Source organism: Lontra canadensis, unplaced genomic scaffold (assembly GCF_010015895.1).
Source record: "Lontra canadensis isolate GAN:19392208 unplaced genomic scaffold, GSC_riverotter_1.0 scaffold9, whole genome shotgun sequence".
Lineage (NCBI taxonomy): Eukaryota > Metazoa > Chordata > Mammalia > Carnivora > Mustelidae > Lontra > Lontra canadensis.
Window position 1 is genome coordinate 38,755,874 of NW_022631003.1, and position 16,941 is coordinate 38,772,814.

The 16,941-nt window shown below is 37.8% G+C and overlaps 1 protein-coding gene across 1 annotated transcript in view; it reads right to left on the bottom strand.

Annotated features, from left to right (window-relative positions):
* Positions 1–16,941, bottom strand: part of CPNE8 (copine 8) — a 200,883-nt gene that overhangs the window by 112,292 nt on the left and 71,650 nt on the right. Inside the window, exon 6 of the mRNA XM_032855344.1 lies at positions 9,981–10,057. Within this exon, the coding sequence (XP_032711235.1) occupies positions 9,981–10,057 (77 nt within the window). The remainder of the gene's footprint in view (positions 1–9,980; positions 10,058–16,941) is intronic.

Genomic DNA, 16,941 nt, shown 5'->3' on the forward strand with positions numbered 1-16,941 from the left:
TGCAAGGCACAACAACAGGTCTCTACAATACAGAGGATATAATGGTTTCTTTCTAAGTCCTTTTATAATTGTTAAAAGAAGAAAGGATGGAGGAAAAGCATTCAGCATCTTGAATGAATTTTAGATGGGTTGTTCAGGTGCTTTGCTCCCACATGTTGTAGAACCCACATATGTTGTGGTAAACAGAAGAATTAATAAGAACAAGCAGGAACATCTACTGTGTATTCCTTTGATTATTTTTTAAGTGGACCCGCTTAAGAAGGGACAATAGGGAACTTAAAACAAACAAAAATGGTATGAAAGGGAGAGGGTAAGAAACTTTAATAAAATGGTGGGGGAAGCTAACAATTCAGTTAGCTAGAAGTGGTATGTTTATACTAAAGAAATGGAATACGTCCATGAAAATAACTAAAGATCGATGTTGGAATCTAGATGTATTTGAAAATGTCAGTTAACTAAATTGTCTTCCATGTTTAGAGTCTTTCATCAGAGTTAACTCAAATCAGGAAAGGGTTAAGATTCAATTGATCTAGCTCCATAATACCTGGGAGGGTCTAATCAATACTGATATCAAAGCAGGCAGTGAGTTGCAAATATTATTGAGGTTTTTCCCTTACTAGACTTTATTCTCAGAGCAGCCTGTATTGCAAGATTCCACATTACAAGAATCTGCCTGTATCTGAAATGGCACTATGGGCCACTCAAGGCTAATTATTCAGAAAGGCTTTTTAAATACATACATACATACATACATACATACATCACTAAAATCACTAAGAATATGTTTAATCTCTCCTCCCTGAACTTTGAAAGAGAAGAAAACAGCAGAAAAGCTCATTGTTTTTAGAAATGGAAGTACACCATCCTGCATTACCAAATGGAGGAAATGACCAGAAAAGATGAGTACATGGTGCTCTTTACTTGTCAGAACCATGAATTCAGAATGATGATTTTCTAGAAAATCAGGGGGAAAAAAAAATCTCATGTATTTATTTACCTCTTTCTAATACTAGATATGGATTTATTTTAAAAATTCCTTCCAAAAGTCTTCCTATTTAGACCATGTTGGCTCTAGAAAATTTAATGCTACCCCTGGAGAAGAGTACTGTCATTCATCCTCATTGACCACAGAGAGAATGGGTGCACTCCCCCTAGAATGGAGACCGGCTAGCACAGGAAAGCCATACTTCTCCTCACTTCCAAGGCTACGGTTTTCCTTTTACTAATCACAGGGAACAGAAGAGGTAAGAACACACCCTACAGAAGCCTAGTGTAGTCCAAAGAAGCTAAGTCTTCATGACTCAAGGTGGAAGCAAGAAACTGAAACTTTTCTGGAGATGACCCTATGTATTTTAGGAAGAAAGTTTTACCTTGAACTGTGCTTGCATCAGACTTGTGTGGGTAAAAGACAGTGCAGAGGAACTGCATCCTTGAAATGACCTAGGTCAGGATGGACCTCTTGAAAGCTCTTCTTAACCTCCAGAGATGTTCTTGACTTTTAAGTACTTTTTTAAATGAAATAAAATTTAAAAATTAAATTTCATTCAAAGCCATACACAAATATATTCATTTGTGAAGGCAATATAATGCTTGTCTCCTTGTCTCAGTTTCGTTCTCTGATGAATGGAGATAATTTCAATAACTATCTGCCTCATAATGGTACTATAAAGATTAAAGAAATCATTAGGTATAAAGCAGGTGTTCTAGTGACTGACACATTATAAGAATTCAGTCAAGTTAGCCACTGGAATCATTTTTTAAAAGTTCGCTGCTCCCTTTCAATCGTTTTGAAGACAAGAACTAACTGAGGGCCCGTCGGGGAGCAGAGACAATCCCCAAATGTTTGTTCCAAACATTCATCTCATCAGGGGGTTAGAGCTCTACCAAGCTGCTTATTCCAAGGTTGGCCCATAGATCTTTCTTCACCTACTAGTTTGCTTAACTATAGAACTAATATCCCTAGCCTGCATCTTAAGTCCCAGAATCAGCAAATGATGCTATACCCAAGAAAGAAGAAAGGAAGAATGAATTTCACTGTGGAGGAACCTGTAATTTCTCTGAAAGATTTCATCCAATATAATTTCTAAACATTGTCTATATAAAGGGAAACCCTTTAGAAACTTATGTGATATTAAAACTATGTGAAACTAGGAATGTTTATTCAACAAAGGTAGGTATTATTTAATTTAGATACCATCCTGCAAAATAACACAGACCATATCTCATCACTTCCTTCCTTCAGTTCAGATTTTCCATCAGTTTTCAATCCAATTCAATGAGGTTAGACAAACCTAAATAAAAATATTGTTGTAAATGTTTATACTTAGCAATACAAGGATAGAATGACTCATCTCTTCCGAAAACACTGCTCACTTGTGGAAAGCCCAGAAATGGATGATCTTCCCCTTGTCAGAAAATGATAAACCCATTCATTCAGTTAGTAGTGCAACAAATCTGAACGTCTTCCTTGAAATCTTTTTCATCAAGACAATTAGCTTATCACTGATTCCTGTGAAATGAATCTTAAAAACATATTTTAATCAGCTTACTCCTCCTCATCTTCTTAGTCCAAATTCCAGTCTACTCTGAACTATATTATTTCAACAGTAATTAACTTACTAATCTTTCTGTTAACTACCCACAACCATTCTGCACACAGAAGTGAAAGAACCTCTCTGAACAAAAATCGTGACTTTTCCCACTGCATTTATGCTAAAATTCCAATATTAACACGACCTATACATTCTGGTCTAAGTCAATATTCTAATTTCCAAAGGGCTTATATCAATATGCAATTCTATTTATTTATGTGATTATTCATTTAATGAATAGATTATTAACTCCATGAGGACAGGAACAATTCTGTGTTTTCATAATCGTATGCTTAGTCTTTAATCTTTTCTGGTCCATTATGGAGTCTCAGTAAAGATTTGTGAACTAAATGAATTAAAAGAAGAAAGAAAAAAGAATCCCTAAGACCTCTACTACACAGAAGTTGTGTCTAACAGAAAAATAAGCAAATCCAGTCAATAAATGTACTCTACAGAATAAGCACTGACATAAAATGATTTTGCCTTTTGTTTTTCTTTTTGAAATGTGGATGCCTGAAGGAGTTACTTGTGAACAAGCATCATAAGAACAGGGAAATATAACATTCAAATCAGAACGACAGATCAACCATTCTGCAGCTTATCTCTGATGATGATATTAAGGACTATTTTGAGAAAAAATGTATTTATCTTAGCCATATCTCTCCTGACTGGCACCGTATCTTTTGCAAGCCCATTAATCCAGATTAGTTCTTCCTTTATATGTCTTTTTCTACAACACTGGAATTTTTGAGTAGAGCAGAGAATTGTGAGAACTTGTAGCTATATACAGTCTGCTGTTTTGGGCTAAACAATTACAGCTCTGTAGATTTTTCCAGAGCATGAGCTCAGATCCACAAATGAATGTAAGAAAGTGGATCAGCTGAACATTTACTAAGTTTCTATTATATGGAAGACTCATAATCTTGTACAAGATATATAAGGAAATGTACTAAAACTGCTCTACTTTGGTCTTTAAACACACAATTTTTCATATGAACTCTCCCAGAGGTTGATAAGTGCTGTACACCAAACCCAGGAAGCACTCAACATCTCTCTAAGATGCAATCAGTGGTCCAATTTTTAATGTGTTGCAAGCATATAAAAATTACTAACATGTATACACATCAGTGGAATCTTCGTAAATGAGAGAAAAATGATGTTTAATTGATATTGTACTCTGGATTACATTTTGCAATTACATATGAACATGGGCAATGCTCTAAAAAGTCAGACATTTCCAGCAAAATAATACTATCCTATAAAACCCAAACTAACATAAAGCAGAAATTTAACCCCCCCCACAATTTGACTTTTCAGCTCTATACAGAGAATAGACAAAATAATTTTTAATATTTATATTAGGATGACATTTAACAATTTATATAAATGTAATCAAGTTTGGGTCAAAATTGTCCTTTATCTGTTCTTGCTAAATTCCTACCTAAATGCTTCTATAAGGAAAATAAATTCACAGCAAAAAGACAGAAAATAGGAAGGAAGAAAGGAAAGGAAGGAAAAAAGAGAGGGAGGGAGAGAGAGATGGGAGAGATTATTCAGTGATTCAATTTAAGAAGTCTTTCCTAGGGATGCCTGGGTGGCTCAGTTGGTTAAGCAGCTGCCTTCAGCTCAGGTCATGATCCCAGTGTCCTGGGATCGAGTCCCACATCAGGCTCCTTGCTCGGTGGGGAGCCTGCTTCTCCCTCTGCCTCTGCTGCCACTGTGCTCACTTGCTCTCTCTCTCTCTCTCTCTCTGGCAAATAAACAAATAAAATCTTTAAAAAAAAAAAAAAAAGAAGTCTTTCCTAAAAGACACTGGCTTTATTTAATAACAACAATAATAACCACAGTTTGGGTGTTTATTAAATTCCAGTGTCCTCCATGACAAAAATACTGTATAAGGTATTTCTATTTCTTACAACAACTCTCTTAAAAGTATATTATTTATATTTCAGATGAGGAAACTAGAGCTCAGGAATTTAAGCCATTTGTTCAAATTATATCCCCAATAAACTGTGATTCCAGATTTGACTGCCCTCAAAGCCCACGTACTGTCTGCTCTGTTTCAGTGACTATTCATCTCTAGACCAAGTTCTTCATACTACAGATAGAAAAATATAATACAGATGTACAAATTTTGTCATGTTACCCAGCAAGTTAGCAGCAGAGATGGTACTAAAAACATCATATTCTGATTCCCAGCCCAGTGGACTTTCCAGTAAAATAAATCAGGGAGTATAACAACATCAATCTAATTTGCAAGAAAGTTAATAAAGTCGAGATGACTTTGAAGGTCAAAATTTCCCCCAAAGTTTACTATATTTTCATATACAAAAAGTTGCATGGTAAAGTCATGCGCTGTTTAATTCTAAGTTTATGTTTCTCACCTTCAAGACTAGGCATTTTCCTATTCTTCTTCCTCCCTGTCCTTCTCTCACTGACTTGATCTACATGCACCCACAGCCAGAGCACAGCTTTCAGAATCAGGCCACATTTGAATCAGATCTTTAAGTCAAACCTTCAAGGCTCTGCCTCAAGTCCCATACAAGCCCTTGGCTGCTTCTGCCTTACTCCCCAGATTCCTTTCTGCTCTGTTCTTCTCCCCACATTTCTCTTGATGGACTTCAGCACCCACTATGCAAGTGTCTTTGAACCCTATGTCAGAGCTGGAATCCTGGTGTCCATCAGTCAACTGCAAGCTGGTCTTCCATTTCTCACCTGCCTCTTGAGTCCTCGTCCCTGTACTCTTTGCACTGTACTGTTCACTAATCTCTCTGGGGTCTCTCCCTTTATCCTCTATCCACTACTGATTGCCTTGATCACAAGCTGTTAGACCCACCCCACAAAGAACATAATCTTTTCCCTTAGCCAATACAGTTGTCGGTTTAGTTACCCATGGTGGTCCCCCGCACCCCTGCCCTGGGGTAAGAATCTTCCTTCTAATCACAACCAGTCCCTGCCTCCTCACCCCATCCTTTTATACAGAACCAGTCATGCCTGGATGTGCAATACAGGAACAAACAGGTCTATTACTTGATGAACATAATAAATGCTTTCCTCCCAGAGGAAAGAATGGCAATCTTTCTTAAACTGGTGCTGATTCTAGCATTTTGGAAGGCTTTACTAAATCCATCACTAAGCTCCCTAAAGATAGAAGAAGTAAGACTCTCTGACAGCATCACGCAGAAAATTGGATACAATCTCCCAGCATGAGAAAACACACTGCTGTGTGGGTATAATGGTAAATAATAATGGGACGATCTAAAGAGAGGAGCCGATGAGTCATAGGAAGACACAGTAAATGTTGCAGACAAATTAAGTAGCACAAGACTCATTTTAGGAGGGTTCAGGGAAAAGACCAAAATGTTGGATGGAATTAAGATATGAAAAATGTGGCTGCTCAAAATCGGAATCCAAATTTGCTTAGAACTTGAATTTGACAGAACAGACTGCTGGAAATTGTGAAAATCTTAAGCTGCTATTAAAAAATAAATTAAAGATTCTTGAACATCGGCTCCAAAAAAAAAGTCACCTCAGTTCCTATGAAATATTAAAAAATAATTTTTATTCTCATAATAAAATAAAATCTATTTTTAAGTGACAATAACTGAAGCACAGAAAATAAAAGGACTTGATTTTAAATTCAAATTCCTTATTTTATAGCTCATGAGGCTGTGTACTAGAAATCCATTTTTCCTTTGTAATACATATTACTTAGCCTTCAAAGGCTTGGTTAGTAATAAATAATTTAAAGCTCTAGTATATCTGCTTTAAATTTCCAAATTTCACCGTTAGCATCATTTTTAAAAGCCTACCTCTGAGGAGATATTATGACACAACTACAATTAAAAAGCTAGAAAAAGGGGCACCTGGGTGGCTCAGTGGGTTAAAGCCTCTGCCTTCAGCTTGGGTCATGATCCCAGGGCCCTGGGATGGAGCCCCACATCGGGCTCTCTGCTCAGCAGGGAGCCTGCTTCCCTTCCTCTCTCTCTCTCTGCCTGCCTTTCTGCCTACTTGTGATCTCTGTCAAATAAATAAATAAAATCTTAAAAAAAAAAAAAAAAGCTAGAAAAAATTATCCTTACTACCTTAACAGGACATAATTTAAATTCGGTCTTTTTTAAGGGAAGAAAACAATGGAATCTTTTGAATAACTTAAAATTTAAATGGAAAACTACTGGAAAATAAATCTCTAATCTAAAACAAATTGGTAAATAAGCCCTAAATCACTTGGATAATGCTATTTAAGATAAATAACACTTGGGACACAGGGAGACTTTTAAAATTCAGGATGAGTCAATTTTGTTAATTGCAGATGGATTATCTGCCTCAGGAGGTGTCCTGTGCTCCAATTCCAAAGCCTATACCCATCCAGATAGGAAAAATCCTCCAGATCCTTAAGAAGATTGGCTAAAGTAATGGCTGCAATAGGAGAGTGTACAAATTCTGTCTCCAACCATGAGGAACCAACCGTGGAAAACAGTGCGATATTTAGTGACCAGCTTATAATGTTATCTTTAACGAGATAGCTAAGCCCTGACCAGGGTAGGTTTACCAGGTGGGAGTGGGTGACGGGGTAGGGCAGGAGGAGGCAGAGGGGACTGAGGAATAGTTTTAAGAGCTAGCTGTTAAACGCATATTATTTCCCAACGTGAAGTTCATTGTTTCTGCCATCCTTTAATATATTCCACTATATTAAAAACAAAACAAAAATAATCCGCTATATTTACATATTATGTGACAAAACACGGTATCTTCCTTTAGAAGTTATTTTTGTCATCAAGTTTCCTGTGAGAAAACACTTCCCTGACCTTGTATCATTTCTGATATTCTCCCTGGCTCTGTCCTTTCTTCCAAAACCATTCTTTCCTCCACTGAAGTATCCCTTCCAACCTCCCCAACTCTCCCCACCATCTGTTCATTAGATTGGTTTGAAACATCAAGTACATGGAAAAAGTGTCAGTGAACAGGGATGAGGGTGGAATCTGAAAGTAGCTATCTAGCGAACCAGCTGGTTTGAAAGGCAACTCCGACATCATGGGCAGATAAAACCTCAATGCAAACATTTCACTCCCTTCCTCCACCAAACTACGCTTCTAAACAAAAATGATAAATGAGTTTCATTTGCTTTTCATTTGAGGTTTAGGTAGGGGAGTAAAAGGCCATTTGCACAGAAGATGTATCCTCTCTCTGAGCACTTGAACTTCCAAGAGCCCAAGACAGCATTCTTAGCCCAATGGACTCTGTTCTTTCATCTACATGTTCTCCCTTCTCTAGACACTTGACTCTCTCATAGTTAGTGTTTTTAATAAAAGATAGTGCTTTCTCAAACAAGATGGTGGGTGGGTTACAACAAAATATGTATTTTTTTCCCCATTGTTCACCTGGGATGGATGCTCACGTGAGAGCACGTGAGTATATTTTGGATGCTTAAATAAACAAGTCAAAAATATCATTCTACTAGCAAGCTTATTATATTTAATTTTACTCCACTATTTTTTATTTCTCTTGCCTATTTGATTTCTCTCTCTCATCTCTTTCCTTTTTTCTCTTCATCTCAAGTATCTAATTGGGTTTCCCTCATGTAATATGCTACCACACTGCAGTTCTTATAGTTTTATTCTTTGTTTCTTTCTTCTTTCTTTTGTAGCCAATCTCTTTGCTACATTCAAGCTCTACATGTCATTTCCCATTTAGTACTAACACACTGCCTAATTAAATTTACTTTAAAATTAAAACAACAACAACAACAAAAAACCCTCTCACTGCTCAAACAGTAAGCCTACCTTTTAACCCTCTTCTTAATATTTCTTTGCCGGAGAGGATTGCCCAGTAGGTCAAAGCTTGAGGAAAACATTAGTTACATATAATTTAAAAGACTGAATGAATTCTACCTTTGTCAGTCAGACAGATATAACAGCAACACTTTCAATAAACTTGCTTCAATTACAAAAGACCCTATAGATGAAGCAAAGTGGGTAGTTAGAATAGCTTCATGTAGCCTAAACAGGTTTCCAAGGCTTTGCCTCAATTATGCCACCCCATCCTCAGCAGGAGTGAGGAAGAACCTAAAGGGCATCTCATCTTTCCTGGTTATGTGAGATGATCAGAAATCAACTGCCAGCAAATACTCCAAATGTTTCCATCGTCACCCCTCACCCTGAGTGTGCTTTTGTTGGTCTTGCCTAAGTGAGAATTGTTGAATCAGCTGAACAACCACCACATCTCACACTATATTCGACTTACCACATACTCCAACCAAAATAATGCCAACTTTTTAACATGTTTCAAGACTTTCAAGACATGTTTCAAGTGAACATAAACATATCTGAAACATAAGCTTACAAATTCTGCAATGATATGAGAACAAATTATACATGAAAGAAATGTTAAAAGGCACTGATATGCAAAAGTCTTCAAACTGGTTAATAAATCAAGTTAAATCAAGTTAAATAAAAGAAGTGAGAATTCACAGACTTCTTATTAGCCTAAGAAGAACACTCTAAGCATAAAGTTCAATTTTATACTGATAATGTGAGAGCGATGCCTTGGACAATTCAAGTATTTGAATGTCAGAGGTGAATAGACTTGGAGAGTTTTGACACATTTATTTTATGAGTCTGAGATTCTTAAAAGAAATGTTGAAGATATACACTTCAAAATTCCCAAAGCCTTTTGATATTGTGGTTAGCTCTGCAGTTTTCTCAGTATTCTTCCTAGATCATTTGATTTTTATGAACAGTTAATTGAATTCAAATAAATGAGATGGGGTGAGGGGAGGAGGAAGGAGGACAGTGAGTGGGAAGATTTAGGAAAAAATATCTGGAATTCATTTTCTGTCTTATTTGGAACCGGAGAAAATAGGATCACCCCACACAATTGATCTGAAAATGAAACATGATCCCAGTGATTGAAAGTGAAGGGAGAATACATAATTCTGTGATAGAGCCTTCTCTTAACACTTATACACTTACTTTCTTTTTTTACATGCCAACTTTGTAGTAAAAATCATTAAAATCTCAATCACTAAAAATGCATTTATTGAGCATATGCTATAAAGAATGGCACTCCATATAGTCCCTGGCCCAAAGGAGGAAAGTCTCTTTTTCAAAACATTTAATTCTTAAAACCTAAGAATTAATACTACACCCGAAAGGAAAACTATACATTTGCTTTTTTGAATCTCCTCATTTCATCTTGTGAACATTTTGTAGCATGGCATATGAAGGCTAAAATATAAACATGTCAACACTATTTGTTAGAAGAAAAAAAACTCAATAAGATTTTTAAACCCACTTTTGTTGGTCTCCAACCACATATTCATCAATTCCAAACTACCAAAATGAAAACCGAAGAGTTAACATTTCTTTGTCTGGATTAAAAAATACTTACACTATTGGCTTTTCCAGGCGACTTCCCTGAGAACCAACAATCTCCCCCAATGTACAAAACACTTGTCCCAGAAAGTCCTAAAATAGATAAGAGGATTAAAGCTCATAAGTTCTCAGACTGTCTTTACACTACTACATATTTTGTACATCATATTTGCATTGGTTTCATTGCTGAAATACCAAATTCTCTAACCTCCAATAGTGAGTAAAATAAGCTCCATATGCATTCATTTAAGCATGTGATTTTCCTGCAAGTATGCAAAGCCCTTTGTCCTTTTTATCATGGCAGGTCTGTTATTGCAAGTAAGCAAGACACTGCTTTTCTTTTTGAAATTACAACAAACTTGGAGAAACGTTGCAGGATTTGAATTCACAACTGGCTTGATTTTAGATGCTTCTGAACCTAGTAAACTTGGGGCTGAGGAGGCAGACTGAAAGCACAGAGCAGCTGTGGTTAGCCAATACCAGAACTAGCTACATAAGAGAAGTTGTGAGATGTGGGTATGAGGAGGGAGTTGGAGGGGGGAGTCCCAAGCCACACCACCAGGGGTCTATTCCATGATTGCTACTGATTACCTGGGACTGGGCAATTAATTAAACTCTCCTGTTTCTAACATGTACTAGTCCCCCTCACAGAGTTGTTTTGAGGATGAATGAGTTACTGCATTAGTTAATATTAGCATATATTAAGCACCTAAAAATAGGTTAAATATATTAGATTATAAAGTTCATGAATATACAGCTAGATGAATCTTATTTTCAAGTACAATCTTTTACTTATTTTCAGGATTCAGAATAGCCTTGCAAAATGAAAGGTTGGTTGTTAATTTCTGCTTCACATATAAAGAAACTCCTAATCATATAGGAGGTTGATCTTTTCATGTTTTAAGCAGTCAGTAAGTAGCAGAGTCAAGACTAACCCAGATGTTCCAATTCTAGATTAATATGCTCCCTAAGAATTTAAATATAAATACAATGCAATCTCACAGGCCAATAAAAGAAGAGTTCCAACATCATCTGGATACAGGAGTCAAGAAAATATGTTAGTATTCCAGAGAGAGACACACCCTATAGTTTAGTCTGTATATGATTTGAATCCCCTAAAGGAGAAGGTGAAAGATCTCCCTAAATTGAACAGTGAACCAGTCCAGGAGAAGCCCTAAGAAGGATGGACAGAAATGAAGGCAAATAAAATGTTTGAAGTTTTTAATAAATAAAATTTTTAAATGTCTAACAAGCCACAGAAGTAAAAACTGTGTATCCCATTTAAAATAAATAAAAGGGGAGAGTGCTCTAAGTCTCATGAAGGAAACAAAGTCCACACTGGAGACTAGGATAGTCAGGGTAATATTTCCCAAAGCTGGCAAGCCTTGAGAGCTACGTAAGAACCGATCATGGACAGAAGAGAGTTGGGCCTTCAGTTTACTAGGGTGCGAAAGAGAAGTTACTCAGATCTGAGGACTTAAAGCTATGAGGAGATGGAAGTGGGGAAAAGGACAAAAGCGGGGAGGAATGTGTTTTGTTTTGCAAAAACCAGCCGTTTCCACCAAAAAGACACCCAGCTTGTAGAGGCCACTTTTAGGCAAACAGACTGGAGCAATGGAATGTGGAAAAGGCCCTCAGATACCACCAGGCTGAACAGACAGGCCCATCTGGTGTCAGACCCACCTCCAAACAACCACAGGCTGTAAATGACCAGTGGGCTTACAACCAGTCACAGTTGCCAAAAAAGGCAGAATTCTGTATGTCGCTATACCTCCTCATTCCCCCCTTTAAAAACAGCCCCACTGCCTCATTGCAGACGACCTCTCTTCTGTCTGGCCACTGCTCCCTAACAATGTAGTCAATAAATTTTTATCTCTTTGTTCTGCTTCAGGTTAATTCTTCTACCTCCCGACTCAGATAGTCAGCCCCCATGTGGGCCCCCCCTCCAATCAAGAGACACCCCCTTCAGACATCACATCACCTAGAGGTTTCATCTTTTAGCTCCTTGGTAGGTGTTTCTTTCACCTGAAGTGAGCCAGTTTGGGCAGGCTTGAGCCCTTTTGGCGCTGAGGACCTGCAGAAGCCCTCCAAAGTTGTCCTGTAGCTACCTTTAGCTCATTATAAAACTCAGATCTCCTCCTATAGGTGGGGTTTTTCTGCTAGTTTTTGAACACAGATGCATGTATTAGCACATTGACATGCTAGGCATGTGCAACTGAACCAAAGTGCCTATATAATAGAATATGTGTAACTCCTTAATGTGTATGTAGCACATATGCAAGCCCCTCCCCACCATACACCAAATAAAAGCTTCTAGTACTCACCCCAGGGGGAGACAGTGCTTTGACAGCTGCCTCCAGATCCTCACTTGTAAAAAGTAATAAAAAGTTCTTCGCTTTCAACACTTCCTTGGATTGTGTTCAAATTAATGCACCCCAGGCGGTAAGCCCCTTAAGTTCAACTACAATTCCAGGTAAAGGAGAACAGAATTGGCTACCCCATAATATGCCTCTTTGGCAGAAGGATTATTTTAAGAGAAGCAGCAGACACAGGAGAAACTCAGAAAACCAGGTTAGAAGTTCCCCTTTTGTAGGAGATATTTACATTTATTAAAAAATTTTTTTTTTAATTTATTTAACAGAGATCACAAGTAGGCAGAGAGAGAGGCAGGCTAGGAGAGGAAGGAAAGCAGACTCCCTGCTGAGCAGAGAGCCAGATGCGGGGCTCGATCCCAGAACCCTGGGATCATGACCTGAGCTGAAAGCAGAGGCTTTAACCCACTGAGCCACCCAGGCGCCCCGATATTTACACTTATTAAAAACAAAAAAAAATTCCATTTGTAAGGGTGTCTCCCTCACTGTTTAGGAAGTAGGGGGGTACTAAATCTCTAGGATTTCTTCATAGTGGAGAAGGCAGAGATTTCAATCTGCATAAACCATGCCCTCTTCAATATGCTTTGCCTGAAAACCTCCTATAACGGATTCCCCACTCACCAGCATCTTTTGTCTTTGACTAGAGATGGTGTAAGGTTTGGAGAGTTACTCCGTTTTTTTCTGGAATTTTACAGGAGGTATACCATGTTATTAAATTTTCATTTGTTTTTCATTACAGAAATCTTTTTCATTACAGAGGATTGTCAGCTAAGAACCTAGAAGGGTAGAAGGAGAATTATTTTTCCTCCCTGACAAAGTCCTAGAGTACAGATCAGGCAAGAATGTAATGAGAAAAGAGTGGGCCTCAAGTAAAGGGCAGAACTGAAGATGAAGAGCCAGAAAGGTCCAGCCGGCTGGGCAAAAACACACACACAGAAGAGTTGCCTTAGGATAATGAGAAGCAGCTGGAAGCCTTACAGCAATGCAGGGATACCACTGCAATGGTACATTCATGAACAGGTAAAGGACAGGACTTTAGGGAGGGAAAGAATGGGGGCTCCAACTAGCTCTGAAGATATCTGAGGCATGCAGACATCTAAACAGAACAAAGACAGAGATCAGGAACATTAAGACCGTCCTATCTTAGCTGCTAGGGCTAAAACGTTTTTCTAATAATTACACTGTAACCACAGAAAATAAAAAATAACCACAAAAATGAATCAGGCCTCAAAGGAAAAGTTCACTATAAAGATTAACCAGGCCTAGCAATATGTATCTATAGATCATGGAGGTTGCAAAAACAAAAACTCACATGATATACAAGTATCATGTCTGTTTCTAGGCCATGGACTTAACCACCAGCAAGTTTCCTAAAGTCCTAATAAAAGGCCAGAGATGTAAAGCCCTTACTGGCAACCCGGTGGGGACCCTTCTCACTCCTGAGAGCTTTTTCCTGTATCCTTGCTTAATAAAATTATCAGTTTTGCTCACTCTCCTTTGCCCGCGAGATTCATTCTTTGATTCCGTGAGATAAGAACCTCGCTCCCTTGCTTCATGCAGAAGATTACTCAGGTACTAGTGTGCAAAATGGATGAGGAAAAATCTGGAAGCTGGATGGATCAGAAGACTCTAATTGTTTATTAAAGAAGCCAAGTGTTAAGGCCCAAACTACAGTTGTAGAAAACCTTGCAGAGAAAAGTGACAGGATTTGGTGTAAACTATACTTGCACATGGAGGTGATGCGGGAAACAAAGGCAGAAGAAAAATTATTAAAGTTCTTTACTACTAACAGCCTCATTGACAAGTCCTTAAAACAGGCAGAGTGAGATTCCTCCAGGGACTCAGCTGCCTCGATGTTAATACTCTGCTAAGGGCAAAGGGCAACCTCAGCCAGACCCCAGGATCCTATAAGTCTACTTTAATATGTACAAATTTCTTAGGAAACTTCCTTTATCTACCTCCAAGACACATGTTGGCAGTCATTTGCCAAGCATATAACCCACTGATATACATCCAAAGGGTCTCATGACTCAGGTTTTAATAGACAGCAATAAATGACCTTTTCCCAACAATGGCCAGCCTCCTCAAGGTCCTGGAAACCTTGCTTCCAAAATTCCTTAAAGACTTATGCTATCTCTGATCCCCTCCCATTTTGAAAATACGTAATGGGCCACTGTTCATGACCCCAGTGCAGCTCTTTCTGCCCAAGGTCCTGTCCCTGTGCTTCAATAAAACCACCTTTCTGTACCGAAGACATCTCAAGAATTCCTTCTTGGCCCGCCAGCTTCAAACACTAACGTCTTCCCTACATCAGCAGGGAGTGTACAGGGAGTACAGTGGAGATAGGAAGAGACAGACAGAAAATTACTCTAGATCTGAAACTTGATGGCTTACAGAATGACGTCACCAGCTAAACCCAGGACCTGACCTTTACCGCTCACCTGCTTGTACTCATTGAGCTTTGTCCCACATTTTTCCTTAAATTCTTTCTAGCTTATCTCTTATTTAGTGCAAGCCAAAAAGACCCAACAGGCATAGCATCCTCTGATGGGAATCAAAACTACTCCTCAAGCTTTAATGACTGCCCTGGTGAAGAGCTCTGGAGGCCCAGACCACGCAGACCAGCTTGAGCTTAACCAGGGACTTACACATGTGCAAATGGAACCATGTAGTGAAGGACAGTAACCTCTCCATCATTATAGCGCTGAAATACCCCCAAGGAGGAGCCCAAGCCTCACTAACATAACATACAATGTATGTATAGGCATGTTTCCTTAAGGTGCATATGCAACCCTAAGCCCTCCTCTATATATGATGACAAGGTTCCCCTTTCTAAATATTCACCAGAACCCTAAATAAAAGGAACCCATCCACCCTTGCTCTTGCTTGGAGAGTTATGGCTTTAGAAGTCACTCCCTATGATCTCCTCATTTGCTGCAAATAAAATTTCCTTTCTGGGACAACTCCACTTGGTGCATCTGTGATTCACCGAAGAGCGAACTCACATTAGTTCAGTTACAACATTGTCATGAAAGTGCAAAATCATTTTCAATTTTGCTTCCAAGTAGGTAAAAAGTACTTTAGGCAAAGCCTTGATATATTTAAATTCCTTAATACTTAAAATCCTTCACAATTTCCCAATTTCAAAACGGACTTTACAGATATGTTCATGGGTTTAAAAACCTAAATTTTCTCTAAGTCTCATGGCAGAAAGTCAGTGCTGAATACTAAAGATCTGGAATAGATCATTGTTCTTCTGAATCAGCAGTGAAAAATACACAGGGGATTCTAGAATTCTTCTATATAGATACTGATAGGTAGCTGTGCATGCTATAAGCTGTTCTGTGTTGTCATTCCTCAAAAAAACAATACTAGATATTGAGCATATCCACATAAGGATAGAAATACTAGCAAACAGAGAACAAACAAATATCATCACTGCTGAACAAAAGGGAAATTAAAATAATAAAATCAATAAAATGTGTACCCAAAAGATATGGTATGCATCTCTATATATTATCTCTAGAGTTATTGCATACTTTGCCCCTAAATATTTATGGCATTTACGTAGTTGTTTTATTCTGTCTGTGTTTATGTGTTACCTAGCGAGCAACACATTTACCACTCACGGTGGAAAAACTGGCATACAGAGATTGGCAACTACGCCTTTCAATGGAAATTTCTACTGATCTCTTTTTTAGTCATCTCAATGCCTCACATTTTCTACGCATTTTACCCAATCAGTAATAGAATACATGTCCTTTAATGCATATTTTTAGATATTTTAGTCTGTAAAGACAGAAATAAAAGTTACATTGAACACAAACTACTTTATTGTTTCTTACTGTGGTGGTGTGTTCCAGTTGATGAGTCATTATAATTATGTCATAAAAGAATTTCCAGTAATAAATCCAGGGGTGTTTCCACAGCTTTCACACACACACACACACAGACCAAATCTAGTTTATAGTGTCTGGCAGTGGAGAAATGTTTCAATTTATTCAATCGCATTCATAATTGGGCTTTCCCCAAAATGACCAAGAGATTAATAAATATTTGCCAAATCAGTTAATAATTATTTTATAATCTAAATAATACACAGATAGAACTTAGTTTTGAAATGTACTTAAATGTACATAAACCATGTTGTTAGTATATAGTGTAATTTCAACCACTCTTTAAAAGTATCCAAATATGACCTCGAAGGCAGTATGCTGTTGTTAGAGCTGAAGGATCTAGCAATACAAAGTAAAGGGGACAAGAAAAGAGCAGAAAGCATAGCACACAGGCCTTATCACAATAATATGAGTTTTGCCTTGCATAGGTAGTTCAAAAAAGTAACCAGCCCATCAAAGGGAGTTTATGGATTATTCCCATTAACTACCTAAATCTAATTTTATTACTAATAAATGCAGCTCAAAACCCAAGGAAGCATTGCTCTACCATCAGATTCTAGCTGATTATTATACAAAAATACAGTTGATTCTTGAACAACACGGGTTTAAACTATGCTTTGGATTTTTCCAATAAACACAGTATAGTACTATAAATTTATTTTCTCTTTCTTATGATTTGCTTAATAACATATTCTTTTCTCTAGCCTAC